Below are 24,189 nucleotides of genomic sequence, written 5' to 3'. Positions count from 1 at the left end.
GGTGTTCTCGAGGTTCCCCTCGAAGTCATTCCTCGTGAGGCCCCTCCTCCCCCTCCCCCCGAGTTTCTTCCCCTAATCGAGTCTGCCGAGTGCCCCAGGGCTTATTTTCCGGCCAAGGATCCGGCCAAGAAGTGTCCCTGATTTCGTCACGTAACGATTCATCAACCGACAGTAGCCTTCCTCTTCTTCGAGACAATAGCTTCCGGCCTTCTTCTTCTTCTTCTCCAACATGGGTAGGGAGTAGTTCAGCTTCACCTTTTGCCCAGGCCTCAATGTTCTGCCGTTGTCCATCACCAAGTGACCTGAAGTTGCCATTGGCATCGAGATACCAATTATCGTTGACGATGATAATGTAACCGCCGCCGTCTTTACTCTTGTCATCATCCGCTGAATCGTCCTCTTGGGCGGATTCTGGAACTAGGCCTAGGTCAAATAATTTAGTCACAGGCAACATGTGAGATAGGGAAGTGGGGAAATATCGCATACCGGGAGATGCAACAATCTTAGCTCTCTCTGCTTCTTCCCTTCGAAACTCTTTATGCCGGGTCATATTGTCAAGAAACCTTAGCCAAGAAACGCTCCAGGGCCTGTGTCTGTCTGCAGAGAGTGAAGGAAACGACAGGGTTCTTGGGGGCGAGAACGGCAAAGTCCTTCGAACAGGCAATTTAAGCAGCTCTGTGATTATGTCTTCAGCCTGCTCCGCGGCAGGGCTTTGCTCGCGAGGGCTTAACTCGCGTGAAAGTGGTTGCTGTCGAGGTGCTTGCCATTGGACTTCTCCCCATTGGATTTCTTCCGTTAGGGGGTCTTTTTCCCCTTCAAGTTCTCCTTGGGGTTCATTCTGAAGTTTCCCCCGTTGAGGTTCTTCCAGTGGAGGTTGTTGCATGGGAGGTCGTTGCCATTGGATAGGTTCTTGATGTTCTGCTTGAGGTTGTTCTTGACGCCCTCCCCCTTGAGACCCTCGATAGTATCCCTCTTCTTGAACCCTGGCCATATCTTCCAGCCGAGAAACGACGTTGCTCCTTGATCGACGGCGTCTTCCCTCGGGAACCTGAGGCACATGCTACTCGCGCTCCGGTGGTCCTTGGTTTTCTTGATGAGGGTAATGCCTGCCTTCCATGAAGTGAACGTAATACTCTGTGATCCTGATGAGGAGGCGGTGCTTCGAATGTTGAGGAAGTCTGTTAAGGTGGTAATCTTCCGAGATGACTCTGTGAGCCCACGCGACGATTTGAGTTAAGAGGTGAGATTGAGCTAAGAATTGAGACTCGTCTAAAGGAGGTAGAGGTACCACCACATCTGACGGACGTATGTATAGCTCTGCTGGCATCTGGCTCTGCGACTGAATCTGCTGATGAGGGTGATGCCTGCCTCTCATGAGCTGAAAGTCCTCCTTGACCCTGTTGATGAGCCGGTGCTTTGACTGCTGAGGAAGACTGGCAAGGTGGTAATCTTCTGAGAGGACTCTGTGCATCCAGACGCTGATGTCGACCAACAAGTGACAATTAGTCAAGAATTGTTCCGGTGTGAACACGATTAAAGGAACCGCATCCGACGGGCCAATGAATGGCTCCGCTGGCATCGGCTGGGGAGTCTGGTGAGGCATCTGTTCCCGGTATCGCATGTCCCGGCGATTCTGGTGTGGTATCTGTCCCTGCCACGGCATTGGTCCCGGCGACCCCGTCATCCGTCCCTGCCACGGCATTGGATTCTGGCCTTGGACCTGGCGCATATTCTGGGACATGATCGGATTCTGTTGTGGAATCATCGACCGGGGATTCGGGGATGTGAACAGATTCTGGTTTGGCATTGACCGGGGAGTTTGGTTTGACATGTGTCCCTGCGACGGCATTGAATTCTGGTGCTGAATCGGGCGGGGAACCTGGGATGCGAGAGGATTCTGATCGGCCATCGCCGGCTGGGGAATCTGGGGTGCGAGCGGATTCTTGGGTGGCATCATCCTGGGAGCCTGGTGTATGAGCGGATTTTGGGGTGCGAGCGGATTCGGTAGTGGGATCTGTCCTTGCGACGACGCCAGTCCCGGCGGTGGCATCGCCGGTTGAGGAACCTGAGGAGTGACTGGATTCTGATGGGGAATCTTCGGCCGGGGAAGCTGCGGCGTCATCGGGTTCTGGTGTGGCATCTGTCCCTGCGACGGTATCGGCCGAGGCCTCTGGAGTATGAAAGGATTATGATTTGGCATCGCTGGCTGGGAAATCTGGGGTTTGATCGGGTTCTGTTGTGGCATCTGTCCCTGCGACGGCGTCAGTCCTGGCGGCGGCATCAGTCCCAGTGATGGCATCATCGGCTGGGGAATACGGGGCGGAGACATCGGAGCGTATGGCATCATCGGCCGGGGAGGATTCGGGCTAGTTGTGATGGGGTTCTGCTGTGACGCCGGATTTTGATCAGGAATCGGATCCTTGGCCGGTGGTGGTGGTGATGTGACTAGCTGCAGCAGAGTTCCTTGCTGTTGCTCTACCGACATCTTTGGCCCTGTAGACTCTTTCACCTTTGGTATTGGAGACAAGATCTGCCTCTCCTCTGGCGCCCCGGCCTCTTCCTTCACCTCCTTCTCTGTCACAATGACTCCGTCCTTCTTCTCCGTCGCTTTTTGCAACTCTTTTGCCTTCGCTTCTTGGGCCTTCTGCTCCTGAGCCTTCTTCTCCTCAGCCTCCTTCTCCTCAGCCTCCTTCTCCCGAGCTTCCTTCTCCCGAGCTTCTTTCTCTTCAGCCTTCTTCTCTTCAGCCTCCTTTTCCCTTTGTTTCTCTGCCCCTAGCTTAATTTTCATCTCCAGCGCTTCCATATCCAACGCCTGTTTTTCCCTGGCCTTCTTTTCCATCTCCTCCGACTTCCTAGCTTTCTTCTTCCTGTCTTCCTTCTCCCTCTCTTCCTTTTCTCGTGCCACTTCCTCCACGGTTTCCTTTTCCCTCCTCGCCTTCTGGGCCTCTCTCTCCTTCGCCTCTCTCTCCTTCGCCTCCCGGAACATCTTTTCCCTCGCCTTCTGCGCCTCCCTCGCCCTCGCCAACTTTTCTTCCCTCTCCCTCCGCTTCTGAGCCTCCTCCTCCTCCTCTTCTTCTTCCCGCTTGGCTTTCTCCTCTCTTTCCCTAGCCTCTCTCTTCTCCTGCTCCCTCGCTTGCTGCACCTTTCTCTCCTTCTCCCTCCTTGCCTCCCTTTCCTTCTCTTTCTGCTCTGCCTTCTCTCTCGCTTCCTGCTTCCTTTCTCTTCTCCTTTTTTTCTTGGCTTTATTGATCTGAGCCCTGTTTGACTTCTGCTGCTGTTCTTCGGTCTTGTTAGCCTCGTCGACGTAGTCGTCTTCGTTGTCTTCTTCCGAGTCCGTCTCGTTCTTTGCATTTTCATCATCGTCCCCGTGTTCGTCTTCGTCCTTTTTGTTTTGTTCGGCATTCTTCTTCTTGTCTTGCTCCTCCTCGACATTCTCAACCTGCTCAACCTCCGAATCCTTCACCGCAACAGCGTCACCATCTTCAATGTGCTCGGTCATGAGGTCCTTCAGCGCATCCTCGAAACTGTCTCTCTGCTTGGCGACCTCTTCTAAAAACTCCCGTTCATCCTCCGCGGTCCTCGTCGTCGTCGTCGTCTTCTTCTTTTTCGGCTTCTTTTTCGGCTTGTTTTTCTTCTTCTTCTTCTTCTTCTTCTTCTCCTTATCCTCCAGTCTCTCATCGTTGTCCTCGTCGGTCTCTTCGTCGTCGTCGTAATTCTCATCCTCATTCTTTCCGTCCTGCGCCGTCCCCGTCCCCGTCCCCGTCCCCGTCCCATCCGACCCCCATCCCCAGTTAATAAAATCCGTCACCTCCTGCTCCGTCACACCTACCCCACTCTCGCGTGACTGCTTCATGATATACTCGTAATCCTTTCTCATACAATACATATCCTTTTCCCTGGCCACTTGTACCCGAAGCCATTCTGCCATTTTCTTGCTATCCACCCCGATAGTGTTCATGATACGATTATCTAGCCCTTTAGCTGTCTTCTTGATCGGTATATTGATCGGTATAGAACCGCCACCAAGTTCTGAATCACAAATCATGAGCTGCTTCAAAAACTCCGGATCGGGAAGCGCCACCGGTTTATTGTCGATGACCTTCAAGAGCACGTTCCTGTCCCCAATTAGAGGTAATCCCCTCCTTTCCCGTATCACTCCCAAAGCTGTATATCTCCGTTTCAGATTCCTGAAGCACGTGTCCATCCGCAGCGCCCCCTGAAGCCACTCCGTGAGTGTCTTCGTGTTTAATTGTATACGAAAGCTCGGCCCTTCACTTCCCGGGGCTTTCCCAACGCTATCAACAAACCGCAAAAAATCCTGATGCACCGTAACAAATGACCTATGCCCTCCCTCATCCTTCTTTTCCGTTGGCTTGACCTGTTGCTTCGGTGGTTCTGAAGGCGTTTGTGCTGTCACATCCACCCCCCTCTTTTGTTGCTCCTTTTGTACATCTGCCAACAAGACCTTGTAATTGTTCATTATCTCTTTAACAGCCCTTTCCCTATCCACCTGCTCCTCCAACCATTCCACTGCTTTCTTGGTACTCACGCCTATAACAACACGGCCTGTCCCCGGATCTGACTTCGTCGATGGATCACCATCGAGTTTCTTGGCAACCCAATCTTCGAACTGCCAAACCAAATGCACCTTGTTAGCCGGTGCCACTTTATCGTCCTCTTTGAACAACTTCGGCATCTCCATGGCTGGATCCACCCCCCTCTTTTCCATAATCGCCTGCACACTTGACCATTTCGCTTTCAAGATCTTCACGGCAAGATCCATGTCCAGCGCTGCCTGAAACCAACCCTCTAGCACCTTGGTCTCCAGCTGAAAAGGATTTGGATAGCTCGTCTCCTCAAGTTCCGGCATTTTCCCTAGAGTCTGCAAAAAGCCCTGCAGTTTCTTAGCCCATCCATTCCCTTCTTTACCCTCCTCTTCCGATGGCTTAACTGGCTGCTTCCGTGGCTTATTTTCCGTGTCCACAAAGATCCTTTTAGGTGGGCCGTCTTCAGGTGCCAGAGCCTGTGCGGCTTCCACTGCTACCCGAATCTTTTCCAGGTCCATACGAGACACGGTTTCGCAGGAAGCTTCCACGGTTTCCCAAAGCCTTTTCTTGGCTTCCTCCACATCCTGCAGCTCCCGTTGGCATTCCTGCTGGCGCCGGTGGGCCTTTGCCGCCATGCCTTTCCAAAAGTCCAGAAAGGCCTCCACCTCTATGGACTCCTCTGTTGTAATCGGGTCGCCCTTTTTCGAAATCCGACCGGTTTTAATAGCAGCACGGAGGCGTTTCCACATGTCGTGCTGTTCATCCAGTTGTTCCTTGGTCAACTCCCCTCGCTCTCTCATTCCACGCAATTCTCCGAGGGCAACGGCTATTACACCGTCGGGGTTTTGCTCAAAGTCTTTGGGATCTACTTTCTCCAACCGTTTGCCACGCAGTACCGAGTCTGCGAGTACCAAGTCTGCGCATAGGTTCCCCCGCCTTCCTTGCAACTCTTTTTTGTACTGCGTGTTTGGGGTGGAGGAGATCTGTGCGGCTTCTTCATATGTAGGCGCGTTCAGGTTAGGGTCGACCTGTGTGGCTTCTTGATATGTAGGCGGATCATCGAGGAAATCAATGGGAGGGTCAAGGTCGAGATGAGGGTAGACATCAGAATCGGAACCAGAGTCGGAACCAGAGTCGGAACCAGAGTCGGAACCAGAGTCGGAACCAGAGTCGGAACCAGAGTTGAGACCAAAGTCGGCACCAGAGTTGGAAACAGAGTCGGAATCAGATTGTGGTAAACGGGTGAAGATGGGTGAAACAGGGTAAAAGAGAATCGACTGTCTGTCATTATCGTTGGGCCAAGGAGGTAACGGAGGCAAATCAGCCTGGGGGTGCGAAACATTAGCGTTTCCACCGCCTCCTCGTAAGTTGCCCTAAAACTCGCCGCTGATACCCAAGCCTTCCTCCCTGTCCCGTCTGAGGCCTTCGTCCCTCTCCTCGCTTTCTTCTTTGAGGCGGTCCTCGACATCGTCCCGGATGCCACCCAGGTCTGGCGGAATCACCTGCTGCTGCACGCTGGGGGCGGCATTGACGAAGCGCAACTGCTCGTGTACATGCTGAATGATTTCCTGAAGCCGCTTCTGCGAGTTCCTATTCACACGCGGGTCACCTAGAATCTGCTCGAGCGAGGGGAACAGCTCCTCCTGAACGAAATGCTTCCGCCAGGGAGTGTGCTCGGGGATAATCTTGTTGATCTTTTCGTCAATGTCGATGGCGACCGATGTCTCATAGGCCCATGCGCGGGCCACGTTGCGGGGGGTGTAGCCACCGCCGCCAAACATGATCATGGGAATGCCAAAGGTTTTGCAAAACTTTGCGCAGGCACCATGGCCCTGGACTTGCAGGTTGAACCTACCCAGGCGGTCGCCGGCGAGCGAGTCGGCGCCACACTGAAGGGCGATGACCGAAGGACGGAACTTTTCGTTGATCTTGCCGATGATGGACTGGAAGAGGTGGCCATACTGCTCGTCGGTGATGCCGTCGTTAAGGGGTACATTGATGGCGTGGTGCGCACCCGGATTGTGCTCGGACTTGGGACCGTTGTCGTCGAGACCGCCAGTGCCAGGGAAGAAGACCTCGGGGGCGAACTTGTGGAAGGAACAGGTCATGACACGGTCTGTGCTGTAGAAAGCCTCCTCTACGCCGTCACCATGATGGACGTCAATGTCGATGTAAAGCACTCGTGGGTAGCAGCGCAGAAGCTGGAGAACGGCAAGGACAATGTCGTTGATGTAGCAGAAGCCCGAGGCCTCGGACTTTTTGGCGTGGTGAAGACCGCCGCCCCAGGCAATGGCAATGTCGGACTGCTTGTTGCAGATTTTACGGGCGGCGTCCAGGGAGCTGCCGGCAGACATGGAACAGTAGTCGTAGAGGCCGTGGAAGAGGGGGCAGTCGGAGCCGCCGAGGTTGAACTTGACTTCCTTGTCGGGGTTGTCGATATCCCGGGGCATCTCCTCGGGCGGCGCCATGTGCAGGTAGTCGAGATAGTCGTTGGTGTGGAACGAGTTGAGCTCTTCGTACGTTGCTATCCTAGTGTTGTAGTTGTCCATGGCAAAGTTCATGCCGTAGGCGGTGACCAGACTCTTGGTGAGGGTCAGACGGAAGGGCTTCATGGGATGGGTCAGGCCGAAGTGGTGAGGCTCCATGTCGGGGTTGAAGTGGTACGAGACCGTGTATCCCTTGGGACGGGTGATGTTGTATTCCTGGGCCATGCGCTTCATGTGGGCGTAGTACTCGACATTTTCGCGGTCGCTGGCCTTGTCCATGGGGATCGGGGGTTTGTAAACGTCCACGATGGGCTCATCGACCTCGATGTCGTGAGGGAGGTAGTTTGGTTTTGGTGGCCTCCATTGTAGCGACTGTAGGGTGTCCATGGTGCTGCTGCTGCTGATGATGGTGAGTGCTGTGGTGTTTGGTCCGATGTCCTCCGTCCAAGCCCTATGTCGCCGTCTTGGGAGGATCTATGAATACCCTGAAAGATTATGTTTCCGTGATGTTGAAAAGAATGTTTTGATCTTTGTCAAGTCTGTGATGTCTGTCGCCTTGTAGAGTAGGTACTTTGGTGAGAGTCGGCGATTGTGCTTCTAGATCTGCAGACGTGATGCTGTTGATGTGGGCAATATGTGAATGTGGGATTGTGGAATGATGGGATGCAGAAGCAAAGCAGCACTATCACGGGCTCCAGTCAACTGCGCTGGGGGATGCGATGTTCTTGTAGCGTCCTTTGTGTGTTTTGAATGTTCCTTCCTTGAGACCGTGTCAAGGTCAACGCCCGCGGTTGTGCCTGCCCGGCGTCGTGGATCTCGAATTCCATTTTGACAGGAACCATGGACCCCTGTCACCTACCTCTAGGTACCCCCGTACCTCGAAACCCTGTTGAGCACTGCAGCTCGAGGGCAACTCTTTCAGTGAGTGTGTGTCTGGAATCCCGAACTGTCAGCGAGCGTCAGTGCTTTTTCCTGGCGCTTTTTGTGCATTTGTCGCACCTGCTCTGCGTGGCGATCTTGTGCCTGGAAAGGTGGGCTAACCGGATATGGGCTAGTTAAAATATTGCGGGTTGCGTTATTGTGGGCTGCCGGATTGCAGTTGTGATTGGCTGTCATCACCACAAGCTGAGGGTACGTACCTTGGTCATTCTCCCACTGTGATCCCTCCGCAAAAGCCGCCAACCGCCAGGAACTGTGAACAGTCAGAGCGAGGGGATGGAACTCTGGCACGGCGTGGTGTTGCAGTGTGGTCTCTCAGTTTCTGGAGCTCAGGAATGCGGTGTCATGCCTTGAGGTGTGAAAGTGCCACCACTACTGCCTCTGCCTCTGCCTCTGCCTCTGCCTCTGCCTCTGCACATCCAACGGGCGGTCCGACGCGGCTACGGTACAAAGAAACAGTCCAGTCCACCAGTTCCGTCCACGTCCACGCATTCATTCATTGCCTTGCCTTGCCTTGCCTTGCCTTGCCTTGCCTTGCCTTGCCTTGTCCTGTTTTAAGTTGTATGTGTGTGCCAACACCGGGCAACCTCACTTCTTTCTTCAATCTGTCCACCACTACCTATCTTCGCTTTTCTCCCACTCTGGCATGTGTTGCCTTTTGGATTATTCACCTAAGCACTTGCTACTCGGTTCTTGCTTCTCGTCTTTTGCTTCCTAACTTTCCTCATCACCACTACCTTATATCTACCTTCTGCCCATCTCCCCCCCACTGCCCGGAGTCGCGACGGGAACGACGGGACAACTCCCCCACCACACACAGCACAAAGCATCAGAAACTATCCATCAGTCCATCCATCCATACAGCTCAACTGCTTTTCACACACAAACTGAGAACCAAAAGGAAGACCTGACGAGTACCTTATCTCTCTGCTCGCTGGAAGGTGGCCATTGTCCATTGTCGTTACCCAACAGGTTGACAGGGGGGTTACCTCATCGGTAGCGCGCCCACTTCTTGTCTCCATATCACACTGCATTTTCCTCTGTCGCAAGGTGAGCCCGCTTGGATTTTTTTTGACTCGCGAATCACCAATCGCCTTTCCGTCTGTTCACCTTTTTTTTTCTCCTCATGTGTCAACCATATGCCTACAATTGATTACTTTACTTTTACTTATCCACAATACAACTGCGTCATTCCATCTCTATCTACTATCATGTGTTTCTTTTGTCGTCTTCTTCTTCTTCCAACATCTTGATCCTGTGTGCTCCTAGGCGCCTTCCGTCTCATATATACAGAACCTTAATACTTACCTTACTTTTCCCATTCACTTCGGTCGCGCCTGGATCGCGGGGTATCAGACCTTTGCCTCTACCATCCATCCCACTTTATATGACACTCGCATCATTCCAATTCTTGACCCTTTGCGCCGCAACTTTTACTTCCACCAGCCCAGAGCGTGCCTCTTCGAGGCGCCGAGTTAACAACCAGTCATCATGCCTAGAGACGACCTCTCCATCGACTTCGTCAGGAAGATGCCGCCAGCCGCCGAGCTCGACCCATCAATAATCCTCGACGAATGGATTCACAACACCCAGAACCTCCCCGAGGAGATCCGCTTCATGCAGGACGAGATCGCCGAGAAGGACCGACAGTACGACAAGCTGGTGAAAGAGATCGAGAAAAACGACGAGCGCATCCAGAAATTCATCAAAGCCAACGGCAGCTTCCAGCCGAACCCAAAGGAGGAAGAATACCGCGCCACCATCCTCAAGAACTTTGAGCTCGCCGAGCAGCTGTCCAAGGAAAAACTCGAGCTCACCCGAAAGCTCCAACACACCTTCGACAAGCATCTCCGCGCCCTCGACAAGCAGATCAAGATTCTCCACGACCGCGGCGACCCCGGCTTCACCGACCCCGACGAGCTCCCCTCCCTCGTTCGCGACAGCGCCGCCAACATTACCAGCACCCCGACCGTCCTCCGCCCCGTCAACGGGAACCACCCCATATCCACTGCCCTGAACGGCCTCGCAAACGGCGGCACTGGCCCCAACGGCGGCGGCGCTGGCCGAACGAACCAGCTCCGCAACGTCCCGCAGCACAACTCGGCCTCAGCGCCCGCCACGCCCGCCGCGACTATAATCCTCAACCAGCAGCGTGCCCGCGAGAGCTCTGCCGGGCCAGGAGGAGGAGGCGGCGCCGCGCGCAAGGGTGCCGTCCGCTCCAACAGCGGTCTAAACCTACAAACAAGCGGAATCGGCCGGCACTCCTCTCTAGGACCAGGCACGCCCAAATCCTCCACAACCTCGGCGGGCGGTGGTCAACGCGCCGGCAGCGCTGGGCCCCGCGGCACAGGCAAGGCTTCAGGAGGCGGTAGCACCAGTCGCAAGTCCGTACCCTCTGGTAGTTCGGCCGCCTCCCGTAAGAAGGGCAGCAGCGTGCCCACCGCCGGCAGCGGTACTGGACCCGGCGGTGCTTCCGCCAACGGTCCCTCAGGTAGCTCAGGCCATAAATCCTCCCTCTCCCGCGTGCTCAAGCGCGCCGGCACTGGTACCAGTAGCGGAGCAAAGAACAGTCCCAACTCGACCTCCCGCGCCAACTCAACAGGCGACAGCGACCTCTCAGACGCCGACTCGAACCTCTCCGGCTCAGACACCGATCACCGTCGTATCGGCGGTGGTGGCAGTGGTCAAACAGGCCGTAACACCCCTCTCGGCTCTCACTCCCGCTCCGCTTCCCATCACCATCACACCTCCTCCTCCTTCTCCCACAAAGACGACCTCTCCCACGGCGGCGGACACCACACAGGAGGTCACCACCCCTCCTCCTCCCTCGCCTCCAACGGCGGCGGTCACAGTCAAGGACATTTCCAACCCCGCACCTCCCTCCCCGGTCCCCCCGGCTCCCACTCCCACTCCGTTTCTAACCACAACCGCAACCGTTCCACACATCACCAGCTCCAAGAAATGCATCGCTCCCCCTCCCTCTCCGGCCGCAACATCCACTCCAACAGTCATAACCAAACCCATCAAAACCCTAATCTATCCGACGACGAAATGGACCTAGACGACAACGACAACGACCAAATGGAAATGGAACTAGACGACGAAGAAGCCGGCGATGACAGGAAATACTGCTTATGTCAGAACGTTTCGTTCGGAGACATGGTGGCGTGCGACAATGACGAGTGTCCTTATGAGTGGTTCCATTGGAGCTGTGTGGGATTGAAGAGCGAGCCGAATGGGACTTGGTATTGTCCTGTTTGTGCGAAGAATATGGAGAGGGGGGGTGGTGGTGGTGGTGGGAACCAAAATAGCCAGGGACAGGGAGGAGGAGGAGGAGGAGGGAGGGGGGATGGTGGTAATAGTCAGGGGAAGAAGAGTAGTAGTAGCCAGGGAGCGGGAGGGGGGCTGAGTAGTCAGGGTGGAGGAGGGCAGTGAGAGTAGGAGATTGTAAGATCATATGAGCATGGGATGGAGGTCCAAAGAGGTCCAAAGTACAACAAAGTTGTCTGCCTCTATAATGTCACAGTTGCATTATCAGAAAGGAACAAAAACAGTACAAAACAAACAAGGCTCTGCTGCCTCTCTAATTCACGAGAACTACAAACAATCTTAGTTTTCTTCACGACATCGACGTGTCTGTACTTTATAACAGCATTGCATTTGTTCTTATCGCCAAAATCACTGCTAAACCTCCATTCCCAATTCTACCCATCCTACCGCCCATCTTCATCATGCTTCTTTCTCTCCTTTTGAAGCCATCGTCCTTTTATGGACAGACAGCTGTATTACAAAAGAGTAATTTGAATCCCTATTCCATACTATCCATCAATCCATCCATTGGTATATTAATCATATGTACGTGCAGCAAGCAAAGAAGACAGATGATGTAAGGCACGTGCTGATAATCAAAAATTTTGAACAAGAAACGTTTGAAAGAAAAAACGTTTAGTGCTCAAGGAGGCGCAAGCTACCCTGGACGACAACGTTCTCGAGGATGGATCCGGGAGGAATGTCAATGGTCTGACCCTCAGTGGCCACAATAATAACGGTGCCCTTGAGGGTGACGCCACGGCCGAGGTTGACGGCACCAGTGATGGTGAGGTGGTCAAGCTCGATGATCTTGGGAATGCTGGGGATGCGCTTCTGGAAGTCCGACACCTTCTTGAAGTCGTTACCGAGCTTGATGAGGGGAGCGTCACCGAAGCGGGCAGAGCTCATTTGGAGCTGGCCGTGCTTTACGGTGTAGAGATCCGACTTGACGAGCATGAGATCGGAGCAGGTCTTGACGGGCAAGAAGCGGCGACGGGGCACGTTGACACCGTGGGCGTTCTTGAAGTGCTTGATGGCGGCACCGACGGCGGTCTCGAGCTGGAGAATGCTGATGTCGGACTCGCCCTTCTTGTCGCCGGGGATGGTCTTGCCGTTGGGAATGATCTCGAGCTCGAGCTCGTTGTTCTCGACGACGCGCTTGATGGCGTTGACGTTCATCCAGATATTGTTGGTGTTAAAGTACTTGAACTTCTTGATGGACTTGAACTCGTTGACGTGCTCCTTGGGGACCTGGGCGATCTCGAGGAGACGGACGGAGCCATCGTAGTCGATGATGGTACCACCCTTGACATCGGCCTTGGTCTTGTTGGTAAGCTCCATAATGTACTCGGCATCGGTCTCAACCATGTGCTGGAGGATGCGGAGATCGACGACGGCGCCGAGGTTGTCGGCGTTGGAGAGGAAGATGATCTCGATACCACGCTCAATAAGCTTGTCGAGAATGCCAGAGTTGTAGAGAGACTCGAAAACGTCACCGTGGCCGGGAGGGTACCAGTCGTGGAGAGCAGAGTCAAAGGACTTGGGGACGGGGAGGAGGGAGTCCTTGAAGATTCTGGGGTAGCGGGACTGGTTGAAGGTGAGGATGTCGACGTTGTGGCCCTCGTACTTCTTGATGATGGCAGCAGTGTCCTCATCGGTGTTGAACGAGTTCATGAGGAGGATGGGCACGTTGGAGCCATAGGTGCGGTTGAGGTGCTCAACCTGGCGGACGGACATGTCGAGGAAAGACATGCCATCACGGACTTCGATGACGGACTTGGGGCCGACGCAACCCATGGAGGTACCGAGACCACCATTGAGCTTGAGGACGGCAAGCTTGTTAAGGAAGCCGACCGAGTCGTTGTTAGCGAGGCTCTCGTAGTCGACGATCTGATGAGGGGCAGGAGGAGCAATGCGGTCCCAGGTGCTGTGGAGACGAAAGTTAGCTATCTGTCATCAGTCCCCAGGAATAGAATAGCTGGAAAACGTACACCTCGTTGCCCTTGGCCTTGTCGTTCAGGTAGCGACGGAAGAGGGAGAAGAAGTTGTCCATCTCGGTCTCAAAGAGCTTCTTCTGGCTGGGGTCCTTGACCGTCTCGGCCAGGTCTGTGAGGTGGTTGCGCATCTGGGCGGCAGCAATGTTTGTCGAGGTGTTCTCGAAAGCCTTTGAGGGTGGTGTTAGTGCTTGGACTGTCATCTTGTTGAACGGATAATAAAGAATGAAAATACTGACCATGTGGGATCTAGTCTTGCCATGGTGCCTCTGGGTGAACTCGGACTCGTCGCCGTTGGAAGGCTTGAGGCGGTCGGGGAGGGCGCTCCTGATTGCTTGGGCCATTGTGTCGAATTGTGTAATTACGTTGGAAAAGAAGGTCGAAATGGTGAACGGCGTGTTGGAGGATTAAGTAGGTATAAGTAGTAGTAGTAGTAGTAGTAGTAGTAATAGTAGTAGTAGGAAGTTGGTGTGGGAAGGAAGCAGCTTTCTATATTCTTTGAAACGTGCGGGAGTGTGTTAGCCTGGACGCTCTTGACGTAATGAATGGAAACCAATCGACTAATGCAGCCAGGAGTCGAGATCGGCTGGGCCTCTGGCTGGAAATGGAAGCTGGCAGGCTGGATAGCAGAATGGATCCGCCAGTTTTCTCTAGCGTCTTTGCAAATGACAGCTCAATTGTCGACGGTGGACACGTTGAGGATCGGCCCAGTTTGTGCCAGTCAGAGAAGCCAAAGGGGGAAGGAGGAATCAGGAGAAAGAGAGACTCGAACCAACGGTGAGGTTGCCGTGAGTCGTTCGTTCCCCTGCCAGCCAGCAGCCAGCACCCAGCCAGGAGGTGTGAGGTAGTGTCTGTTTAGTAGGGTGGGGGAGGTGAGGGGTGGAAAAAAGGAGGAGGGGCAGCTGCAAGTGCAGCCAGCAGCCTCAAGCTGCCATCATCCGTGTGTCTCCATGTCTCCTAGGGTTTCGTGGTAACTTACAGCTTAAACTTCCAATATGTGATGACCGAGATGGGAGAGAGAGATAGAGAGAAGGATGAAGGATAGAGCAAAACAACGTTCAAGAAACTCGAGGGTGGGCATGGGGATCTCGATGCTTTTATCTTGTTCATGGAAACATGACATGGCCCATAGAAAGTCGGAACCCCAAGCTAGGTGGCTGCTCGTAATGGCTCGTACTGGGCCCGTACTTGGGCGCGCCAGAGTGGAAATTGTTAGGGAGCCATGTACCTGAGCAAGGTAGCCTGTGGGTCACCCCTCGACCACCCCTCCGATCGGGCCCAGGCTCATCTTCAACCGACACAACCGTGTGGCGTCATTGGACTGCTTGACGAAGAGACGAACCAGGGTTTGGCCTCTTGAACATTTTGTCCCTACAAGCACTGCAGTGCAACTCGAGCTTGGCTTTCTTCTGTCTGCTTATTTCACGATTGGGCACTCATTGGCATCTCAGACACCCGACTGCACTTCGGAATCTTCTTTTTCTTTTCCCGACGCGGGGACTTGGGTTGCCCCTGGCGTCAATGTTTAGTTGGGTGCAGTGGTGAGCTGCTGCAGCAGTGAGCGAGCAAGGCATAAACACCTGGGTAACCCCGCCTCCACTTCCATGCCAACATCACCGTCAGAATGGAACCTGCCAGTCTGCCTAAGCAGCCGAACCCAATCCGCAAGACGGAGCCCTTTTTGAAGAAATATCTGCCTTGATGAAGTCTTTGCTCAACTTGTTGAGACTCTTGGGCTGTTGTTTTGCGAGATGTTTTGCAGTAAAAGGCGGGTGTTTGGAGTTGAAGGAGGTGTGAAGGCAGAGGATCGCCAAGTGGTTCACTTAGTTACTGTCCACCTACAGCCAGCCAGGGGTAAGGCATAGTTCTACCTACGCATCCAAGCTGCTGCATCGCCGCCGTCGGCTTAAAAAAAAAAAAGAAAAAAAGAAAACGGCCAGCCAGCAGTCAAAGAGCATTGTCGAAACTCGATGGATCACTGGTCAACTTGTTTGGCTTAAGCTTCCTGCCCAACCTGCGACTTCTGCCAACCATGTTGCCCTGACGTTTCCCCCTTTCGAGAGTTAGGTTCAGAGTACTAACTAATAGGGGCATCCACCCATCCACCTACCTCTACCTCCCTGCCTAAAAGCTTCCAGGACGAGGTCTGACCGTTGACCGGAAAAAGATACTTCGAGAACTATCTGGCGTGGGTTAGACTGGAGACGGACCCAGCTCCATCTCCTACATCCCCCGGTTCATGGATTAGGGGGGAAAGGGAAAAGCTCACCAGCTTCTTCTTCACCCACTTCACCCTCCATCGTAAGCCCTCCCCGATGCGGTTCCTGACCTCTGGCTACAGCTTCCTTTTGGCTGCCTCTTTGGAGGGGCTGCTAATGTTGCTTTCAGCCCCGACGGGAGCTAAAAACAGGGTGGTGGGACCAGCAAGAGATCACGATAGATCCACCGTGGGCTTTCCGGTGGACATGACCAGGAAATTTGACAGACTCAGGAACCACAGCGGAACATGTTCTTCGGATGCAGCAGAGGCTTCAATATCTTTTGCTTCTTCTGATACATATCACAACATCACAAGAGAAAAAAGAGTGAAACGCCACCGGCAGTAGTCCAACATCTGGGCCTATGCTGTGTTCCGGGAGATAGGCGGTTTGTTTGTGTACAGAGTAGCAGATGGGTGGTTGGCCCGACTGGCCGTTCTGACGTTGTGGTACAGAACAAATGCCCCTTACACGAAACGGGTAATTACGGCTCGACCTTAAATTAAGCGAGACGTCAGAGTGGAAGCGACGAACGACGACTTTTCTATCATGAGATGCTCTTTCCAGTCCAAACCCCAAGGGGAAATATTCTTCCTTTTCTCTCCCAACGTTGCAATCTTCAACCCAAAATGAAATATTCTCTCATTCGACTTTTCTTTCTCGACAGCATCACCGGGCCTTCTTCCCATTACATCCATGGCTGACGGCATCGCGAAAGGATTCCAGGTCTGATGCTTCTCCTGAGATTCCGTTTTTCCGTTCGGCCAGACAGCCCCACCCTGGTCTTCTTTTTTTTGGCCATGTCTAAATGAATACATGCGACGAATACAATCGCTGCTAACATACTCTCACCTCACCGCAACCCACCACCCACCGCAACAACTACACTACACCACCACGAGGCCATCACCGCCGTATACAACAGGGTACCAGGTCTAGACGTTGTTAATATGACAGTCTCCGCCAAGAACAGGTCAGCCGCTCAGGCATCTCCCAGAAAATCGTAACTACAGCGCTCGTTAGCCCCAAGATTCCCACGTGGAAAGGGGAGCCGCGCTGTTTTGCTACTCCGTACCTTACACCGAGTCCCCATCCCAAATGTCGGAGCGAGGCGCTCGACGGCGAGGACGGTGGAAGGGCTCGTTACACGGCCGTTTCTCTCTCTCACCGATACGGCCCATTCGTCCATTGGGGGCAATTTGGGGTGAATTTGAAAGTGTGGATATCTTCATGATTCCCGACCCGCCCGCTCATTCAAGAGAAATGGAAAGCAGCGGAACCAATAACACCCCTGTCCCATCCCCCCTTCCAAGCTAGTACTTCCCTACGACTTACAACCTCAACAGCATAACATTCTGCTGCCCCTTCTCCCCATTTCACTTCGGTACAACTCGGCTGACGGTGATAGCTTCACTCTTTTCAGTCCAGTCTTCAAGGTTCACGGATCGACTGTACAACCATGCAAACAAGCAACGCCCATGACCACACCATAGTGTCCCTGATGATGATCATGACCACCCTCCCCGTGTTAGACCACATCTGTCTTAGACCACTGAGAATCGTTCGTCTTGGCACATGGGTTTGTTTCTTTTGCCCCTGATTTTAGTGTTATTTACATACATTCCCAAGTGGGACTTTTCTACTATTTTGAGGTCAGCAGAGTGACAGTTGTCTTCTGCGAGCTGATCAACTCCATCGACGTCTCTCGCTTTTGAGCCAAAGAACACAAGGGATTCATACAAGTATTGATTTTGGAAGAAAAGGGAAATCGAAGGTTCCGCAACACAGCCACTGTCAGATGGAGAGAATTTCATAACATGTCAGCACGTGGATGATATGGGATGGATAAGCTTGTAAGCAACCCTTCAACTCTTCATCGGTTCAGGATTAATGATTGTGGCCGAGCTGGCATCCGTTTCTCGCAAGCCATTCGAATGTCGACGCCTAGAGCTGAACATTGAATACAAACATATGGACGAATCATACGGCTGAGCTGAAGCGTCTATCATCTCATATGAGGCTGGACGAGGCTTGCGCAACTGAGAACGCAACACCCAGAAAGACCATGTGTGATACCGGCAATATCTGCAAACATGGCCTCACGTTTGCTGCTAGTTTTGCTTTTATCTCAAAATCACCCATCATAAAATCCAGCTACTCAATTCGTGGGAGTTGCTCTGTTGTATCTTCGCTTCCTCTCAGTGCCGCTCAGCATCAGCCTTGTAAGACTATCACAGCCCAACCTCCTAATCTGATAAAGAACCACCACCCTCGGAGATATCTCCTGGAAGGGGCTTGCCTGTCTGCCAAATCAAGCAGTGACCACGGATACCTCGACCCAACGAGGAACCTTGCGTCTTCAGAAGAGGCAGGTCAGAAAGGATCCAGATTCTACAGGGCTGAAGCGGCTTGTGTCGACTTGTCAAGGAACTCTCTTGCTCTCGGCAGTGGGGTTGGCACGGTTACCAATGGATCTTCACAAGGTACATGAAGATACAGTAGCGCTTGGAACAGACGGCGCTGTCAAGATATGTCGATCATGAGCGGGAAAGACTGAAAAGGATATGAAGCTTGGTGACTTCGGCTGCCTTTTTGGCTGTCGTTGGCTTATTCAGCTGACGAGGAGGCGGCTGGATCAGCCACAACACCGTATCAAACATCGCTCATCGATTACTGAAGTCGGAAGTAGTCGGACTGTCATGATTAATCCAGCTGGGCTTCATGGATCACGCCTCTTTCTTGATGATCGATAATGGTTTTCTCAACTTTACGTTTGCTCAGCACGGACCTGGCTAACGGGCCGAGTTAACTACACTCACATGGTGCCATTATTTGGGATCAAAGCCAACGTCTTGTTGAAACGGTCTGGAAGCTGAATCGATGCCTGGCTTATCTGCCTTCCATCGAGACCTCCTGCCTCGCAAGGCAAACATATCTGTTTATCAAACAAATCCATTGGTTGACCCAGCAGGTCCGACTATTAGCCATCAGAGAAAAGAATCATTTTCTACCTCAACCAGCAAACCTGTTGACGGTCTATATAGTGGACTGAAGCCAATTGGCAAGTCCCGCAGTGGTTGATCCGTTAAACGTTCGGAAACGTTCCGTCTTACCTCCGGCCAACGGCAAGCACTGCCGGCCGGACCCCCCGGTCTTGGCAAACCTCCTGATTTCATAACCACACTCCTGACTCCTTCCGTGCTTCACCGTCACTCCCTCACTCCATAAGGTACTTTTGGCACTTTCTTATCAGTTGATATGCACAGGTACTTAAATCTTTCCTAATCCAAATTCATTCGCACTCCTCCCATTCTCCTCAATCACCAACCAGTACCTCACTACAACAAACCAACAACAAACCAACACATTAACACATTAACACATCAACACATCAACACATCAACACATCAACACATCAACACATCAACACATCAACATTAACAATGGGAAGTCTAACCCCCCTCCAACCTCTAAACCCAAACCAGGAGAATCACCCGACATCCTCGACCTCGACCTCGACCTCGACCCCGACGCCGAAACAAAACCCGACCTCCAAGATCCCATACAACTACTGGCAAATCAACGCCCCTCCCTCTTCTATATACCACCCATCCCATGCCTCATTTTCTTCATCAAGCAAAGAATGCCCTCCCTTCCTCCTCCGCACCGTCCTCCCACCTAAAGACCTCATCACCATCAGCACCCCCAACCATTTGTATAAGCTCGATACCTGGCCGGAAGTAGTCCAGCGCGTGCGAGAAAACAAGCTGGCAGATTTTCAGAGAACGCCGGCGGATATGTGGCGGTATTTGGAGTTTTGTTACAACATAAAACAGGAGTGGAAAGGGGGGGTTAAGGAGTTTATACTTACGAGACGACTCAAATGGGAGTGGCCGGGGCCGGTGGTGGCTAAGGGAACGGGATTCTACGAGGGTTGTGAAGAGAGGGGGGATGTCAAGATTTTATGGAATGATTGGCCTTATGGGATCGATGAGAGGATTGTTCACCTTGTGGTGTGGACAAAGTTTGAGCTGGAGGATGATCCTGCGACGGGGGATTTGACGGATGAGGCGAGGGGAGAGATTGATGAGTATGTTAAGATGACTTTTGGGGGGAAGGTACCTGAGGAACATGTAAGTTTTTGTCCTTCTTTCTCCGCCGTGATGTTGACTGTGGATTGTGAATGGAGACTAATAATGAAAAACAGATCATCTGGTTCAAGAACTGGGCTCACATCAAGTCGGTAAAAGCCGTGGAACATTTCCACGTCATGCTATTTGACCCAGACCCCGAGTTTGTGAAGGAGATCACGAACGGTGATGTCCCCCTTGGTATCATACAGACGAAATAACGAATAAAAGAACCCGCCCACCTTTTCAACAACCAGCGCAAACAAGTAGCGTCAAAAACCATCGACTATGGAATAAACTCGCAAGAACCGCTGTCATGTGAGAACCTCAAATATCTAGCTGGCATTTGGCCTTCCGGGCGCAGGAAAGCCGTAACCGGCTCGCACCTCGACAATCGGGCAGTCGGCAAGAGGCACTGCGGTGGGCTTCTCCATCTGAATGTGTACCTGCCACTTTGAGTGGTCTTTCATGTGATCCGGCTCAAGCAGCTTTTCAGCCAGATGAGCACCGAGAGCTTCAAGGGTCTCGTAGGAGGATTCTTCAAGGGCCTAGTGATTTTGTTAGCGCTGTCTGAAAGAACTGTATTCACAGGGATGGATACCAACCTTGACAACAACACCCTCCAGCTCCGGGTAATAATCATCCATGCGGAAATACCTCTCCACATTCACGCTCGTCGTAACAAACTGCTTGGCCTTTCTCTCATGGGGATTCACACCCACCAACGTCGGCACCCTGAGGTTATAAATCTTCAGCGACGCACTGATAAGATTCTCCCTCATCTTCTCGCCCGGTCCATTCTTGAAGAACTGGCTGCACGTCATGCTCACGCCGTCACCCAGTAAAGACGCCTTGGGAAGCGTCACCGTGAGGCTCAGGAACTTGACCGTCGAGATATCAAGAAACGGCTTCTCCTCCTCCTTCACTGACCCAAAGTGGGCCCACCCCGTCAGTCCAACCCACAGATCATGGATGACGTACGCCAGCGTGAAGTTGCTGTCGCCGCCGTTACTCTGGAGAAGATCCTCCCTCGGAACAGTGAACCGTTTCATCCGCTCCAGAATCGCCTTGCTCAGGTTGCCGTAGTGCACCGTGTCGGCGCCCAGCTGGTCGTTGGCGGCCGCGGTCCCGAAGGGTTGCTTGAAGTGGACTTCGGCGGAGATGAGGCATGGCTGGGGAGCGGCGACGCATTTGCGACCCCAGGCGTCCGAGGCGGCGTACAGGTTTGTGGAGAGGTTGCGGACCGAGACGGCGGCGCAGGGTTCGCCCGCTTGGGAGCGGACGTGGAAGTCGGAGACGAAGGTGTCGGCCATTTTTGAGGTGTGTCGAAGTGAGCTGGGGATTGAGTTAGCGGTCTTGTTTGGGTTCCTAACTGGAATGGACAAAAAAAAACACACTTACATGGAAATTTGTGAGATTTGTGAAGATGATCAAGTGAAAAAGATGTGAACTTTGTGATGTCGTGATGTGATTCACATGGAACCTTTGTTGCTTGGCTCCACTATCGTTGTCCGGTTGCGCTAGTGACACTTTTGTGAATTGAGTTGTCGAAGGAGAATTTTCAGAACCACAAGATGGACTCAAGAGAGGGTATCATCAGTTTTTATACTCCATCAATTGGAATCAATCGAGACCTGATGGAAGGGAAGAAAGAAACGAAGCTCGTGATCCCATCTTGTGCCTCCCGTCCAATGCTCTTGCTCTTGCTAAAAATGACCTGACAGAACGGGCGAGACCGCGAGAGGGGACTCGGACCACCTCACTTGTCACCTTACGTCACAGTCACGTTGGACCCTAACCCTTGTGTTTACGCTTGCTTGGCGTAACGTGATGCCTGGGTGTCGGGACATCACTCAGTCTTAACAGACCTTTGACGTTGGACGTTCTTTCTTTCTCTCTTTCTCTATTTCTTCAAGTTCGTTAAGTCACCATCTTCCATTTCGAGTATCTTGATCATAAATATTCTGGAATCGTTGTTCTTGTTGGGCTTCTAGATCAATTGAAGGATTGCCGCTCATTACACGCTGGCAGATTATCGAAACAACACGACGCCGAGAATTTGGGGAGATCAAGGGCCGGCTTTTCTGCTCTCTATCTGGCGATGATGGGATTGAACTTGACAAGAACTTCGCGATGTCTTCCCTCAGAATGTCTCATTCCGCTCCCCATTTTGTTCCTTCCCTTTTTCATCTGTGTCCCGTCCAGTGGAATCTCGCATCATGATGTCGTGAGTGGAAATCATTTGTCGAGGTTGAAGGAGGGAAGGTACAAGTCGTACCTCCTGTAAAACTCAACGTCGTGGTTGCTCTTCCCCGCGGGCATGGAATGACTGGTTTTGGCGAGGAGCGCTTTCCACGACTTTTTTCACGTTGGCGACCAGACTGAGATTTCTGGAGAATTCTGTTCACGAACCCAGTTCAGGTTGCTTCAGTCTGGTTTTCCTTGGAATTTTCTGTCGTCTTTGGTATCATCATCATCATCTTCGGTATCATCATCTTTGGCATCATCATCATCATCATCGCCATCATCATCGCCATCATCATCGCCATTGTTATCTACTAGGAAAACAAGAGGCATTCTCGATTGTCTACAACCTCATACAAGTGGACACTTAAGAGCACGCTCACGTCGGACATAGTCCAGTCGCGAAAGAATGGATTAAGCACTCCGAGTGGCGATCGGCGAGCATTAGGGAATGCAGGAAACTAGAGCTCAGGTAATCTGAGCCGGCGGTATCTGTGATGAAGCTCATCTAGCACCGTCATCATTTTGCTCCATGTTTGTCTCTCGAGCTTTCCCGGTTCATCGGGCCATTCTTCCTCAAGCCTGAGCTGACTACTCGACAGGTTGAAGGTTTTGGTTTATGAACAGACCACCTATAGTGGCAGAAGGATGACTGGCGCAGGGAGACCCAGCTTGCACATGTTGACGCGAGCGAGCTGTCCATTTGTTTCCCCCCCCCCCCACCTCTGCGAGCATCCTGAAGCAATGAATCAGAAAGTCATTTCTCAACATCACTGACACCTTGCGTTCGCATCTTGGGAAATCATTCTTTCCAGAGACGCAGATATTCCCTTGCCATGGAGTTTATGCCGACGCACACGCCGCCGCGGTTATCAACGGATGGCCATCGATCTGCTCCTTCCCAAATATCATCAATTCTATTGACAATAGAAGGCACTTACTCGATTCTTGAGCTTGTGTTCGATGGAAGCTACGGTTGAAGAAAAACTGGACCATCTTCGACATGACCCGAAGAGATCAGAAAGTCCGTGTCCCATGGCCTCCTTACTTCTGCATCATCACTATCACCGCCCGAAGAAACCCAAGCCACGGGAATCATCAATCATTACATTGCGCAAACACAGCGTACATTCTCGCTGTCTACGCCCTGAATTACTTCTCATCTTCTCTTCGAACCAGAGTGAGTCTTGTTCCCTATCTACATGAACATGTATATGCGGAAGCTAACGTCAAGATACTGGGTATTAGGTTATTCCAAGCTTCGGACGCGCAGCCTTGAGCAAACAAGCCTACAAAGTCTACAACACGAGACAGAAACCAAAAATGTGTCTCCACGTGCGAGTTTTCTATCAATGCGGATGTGACGCCACCGTAGCCAGCGGGCTATGGTCTTGCCATGGATATGTGCATCACTGTTACGACAGAGCCGGAAGAGAATGCAATTATATGCTCGCCAACGATTGTGGCCGACCGACCTGCCAAGGCGTGAAAAACTACTGGAGCTGGCACGTCCATCACGGGCTCTGTGATCAGCAACGATGGCTGTCATTCATCCAGAGCTACGGCAGGTGGTGTGATGCCGGCGCCAACAACCAACTCTCATCCCAAGAAGTTATACAACATCCATACGAACACGACCGTCCTGTATGGACCCCCCAATACCCTCGCTACCACCAGCCTGGATTTAACTTCTTGGCCTTTTCGGAGCGGTCCCATCCGTTTAAAGCGAAAGACCAGACGCCGCCGCCGTGGCCTATTCTCGATATACCTAGTGCGATGCTTGGCGGTGATCACGAGGAATATCCAGCATTGAACATGGTAGTGGGCGAGGAGGATATAGAGTGTCACGTCGATATACGTCGTCGCCTAACCATAGAACAAGTTCACCTTCATATGCTCTCCTTGTTTGTGGGGTTCGGCTTAGAGGTACCTGACAGGAGAGAAGAACCTGTTTAATTTCGCGTCCTATGAGGGCAGCCAGTAGTAGGCTTGGTGTGTGTACATATATGTTATTAGCGAGAGACGGATATTCGTAGTCTTATCGGCCTTGCCTTGTGTGGATAAGTGGGAGAGGATGTGCTGCCGGAGAACGGTTAGCATTGAGTGAAGGATTACAATCCGTTTATTTCTTCAGGGGGTTAGACAGGCAAAGGGGATGGATGAGTAGGTATGTAGAGACAGGGAATTAGCCGCTTCTTTCTTGATAGCAAGGAGTACCAAGACACAGCGAGTGAGTTACATCCCACACTCCCATGACACTTATTCATTGCTAACGCCAATTA

General features: G+C 52.4%; 6 protein-coding genes across 6 annotated transcripts; 3 read left to right on the top strand and 3 right to left on the bottom strand.

The window, feature by feature from the left end:
• Window positions 1-5,920: 5,920 nt before the first annotated feature.
• Window positions 5,921-7,420, bottom strand: SMAC4_04812 (uncharacterized protein; the record flags this gene model as incomplete). The annotated part of the gene is made up of 1 exon (XM_066090186.1): window positions 5,921-7,420. One exon carries the CDS (start codon window positions 7,418-7,420, stop codon window positions 5,921-5,923), a length of 1,500 nt encoding a protein of 499 aa, XP_065945912.1.
• Window positions 7,421-8,503: 1,083 nt separating this feature from the next.
• SMAC4_04811 (uncharacterized protein) lies at window positions 8,504-11,407 on the top strand (the record flags this gene model as incomplete). Its single annotated transcript, XM_003347460.2, has 2 exons — window positions 8,504-9,022; window positions 9,472-11,407. The coding sequence occupies exon 2, from the start codon at window positions 9,503-9,505 to the stop codon at window positions 11,405-11,407; it is 1,905 nt and encodes a 634-aa protein (XP_003347508.2). The 5' UTR covers window positions 8,504-9,022; window positions 9,472-9,502.
• A 205-nt stretch (window positions 11,408-11,612) lies between these two features.
• SMAC4_04810 (uncharacterized protein) lies at window positions 11,613-14,316 on the bottom strand. Its single transcript, XM_066090185.1, has 3 exons — window positions 13,515-14,316; window positions 13,273-13,445; window positions 11,613-13,208 (listed from the first exon to the last, which is right to left on the bottom strand). The coding sequence occupies exons 1-3, from the start codon at window positions 13,617-13,619 to the stop codon at window positions 11,918-11,920; spliced, it is 1,569 nt and encodes a 522-aa protein (XP_065945911.1). The 5' UTR covers window positions 13,620-14,316; the 3' UTR covers window positions 11,613-11,917.
• Window positions 14,317-18,976: 4,660 nt separating this feature from the next.
• On the top strand, window positions 18,977-19,884 carry SMAC4_04809 (uncharacterized protein; the record flags this gene model as incomplete). The annotated part of the gene is made up of 2 exons (XM_003347458.2): window positions 18,977-19,666; window positions 19,741-19,884. The coding sequence occupies 2 exons, from the start codon at window positions 18,977-18,979 to the stop codon at window positions 19,882-19,884; spliced, it is 834 nt and encodes a 277-aa protein (XP_003347506.2).
• A 114-nt stretch (window positions 19,885-19,998) lies between these two features.
• SMAC4_04808 (uncharacterized protein) lies at window positions 19,999-21,208 on the bottom strand (the record flags this gene model as incomplete). Its single annotated transcript, XM_003347457.2, has 2 exons — window positions 20,269-21,208; window positions 19,999-20,211 (listed from the first exon to the last, which is right to left on the bottom strand). Exons 1-2 carry the CDS (start codon window positions 20,974-20,976, stop codon window positions 19,999-20,001), a joined length of 921 nt encoding a protein of 306 aa, XP_003347505.1. The 5' UTR covers window positions 20,977-21,208.
• A 2,145-nt stretch (window positions 21,209-23,353) lies between these two features.
• On the top strand, window positions 23,354-23,863 carry SMAC4_13156 (uncharacterized protein; the record flags this gene model as incomplete). The annotated part of the gene is made up of 1 exon (XM_066091280.1): window positions 23,354-23,863. The coding sequence occupies one exon, from the start codon at window positions 23,354-23,356 to the stop codon at window positions 23,861-23,863; it is 510 nt and encodes a 169-aa protein (XP_065945910.1).
• Between the last annotated feature and the right edge of the window lie 326 nt (window positions 23,864-24,189).

This window comes from Sordaria macrospora, chromosome 1, assembly GCF_033870435.1.
Source record: "Sordaria macrospora chromosome 1, complete sequence".
NCBI lineage: Eukaryota > Fungi > Ascomycota > Sordariomycetes > Sordariales > Sordariaceae > Sordaria > Sordaria macrospora.
The sequence above is the reverse complement of the archived record's forward strand: the minus strand, read 5'-3'. Positions and strand labels throughout refer to the sequence as shown.

Excerpts from the sequence above, each read along its gene's own strand:
- SMAC4_04810 (XM_066090185.1), bottom strand. The coding sequence starts at position 13,619 with ATGGCCCAAGCAATCAGGAGCGCCCTCCCCGACCGCCTCAAGCCTTCC. Across the intron at positions 13,446-13,514 it reads GCAAGACTAGATCCCACATG|GCTTTCGAGAACACCTCGAC; the intron begins GTCAGTATTTTC and ends CCACCCTCAAAG. Across the intron at positions 13,209-13,272 it reads AAGGCCAAGGGCAACGAGGT|CACCTGGGACCGCATTGCTC; the intron begins GTACGTTTTCCA and ends TCGTCTCCACAG.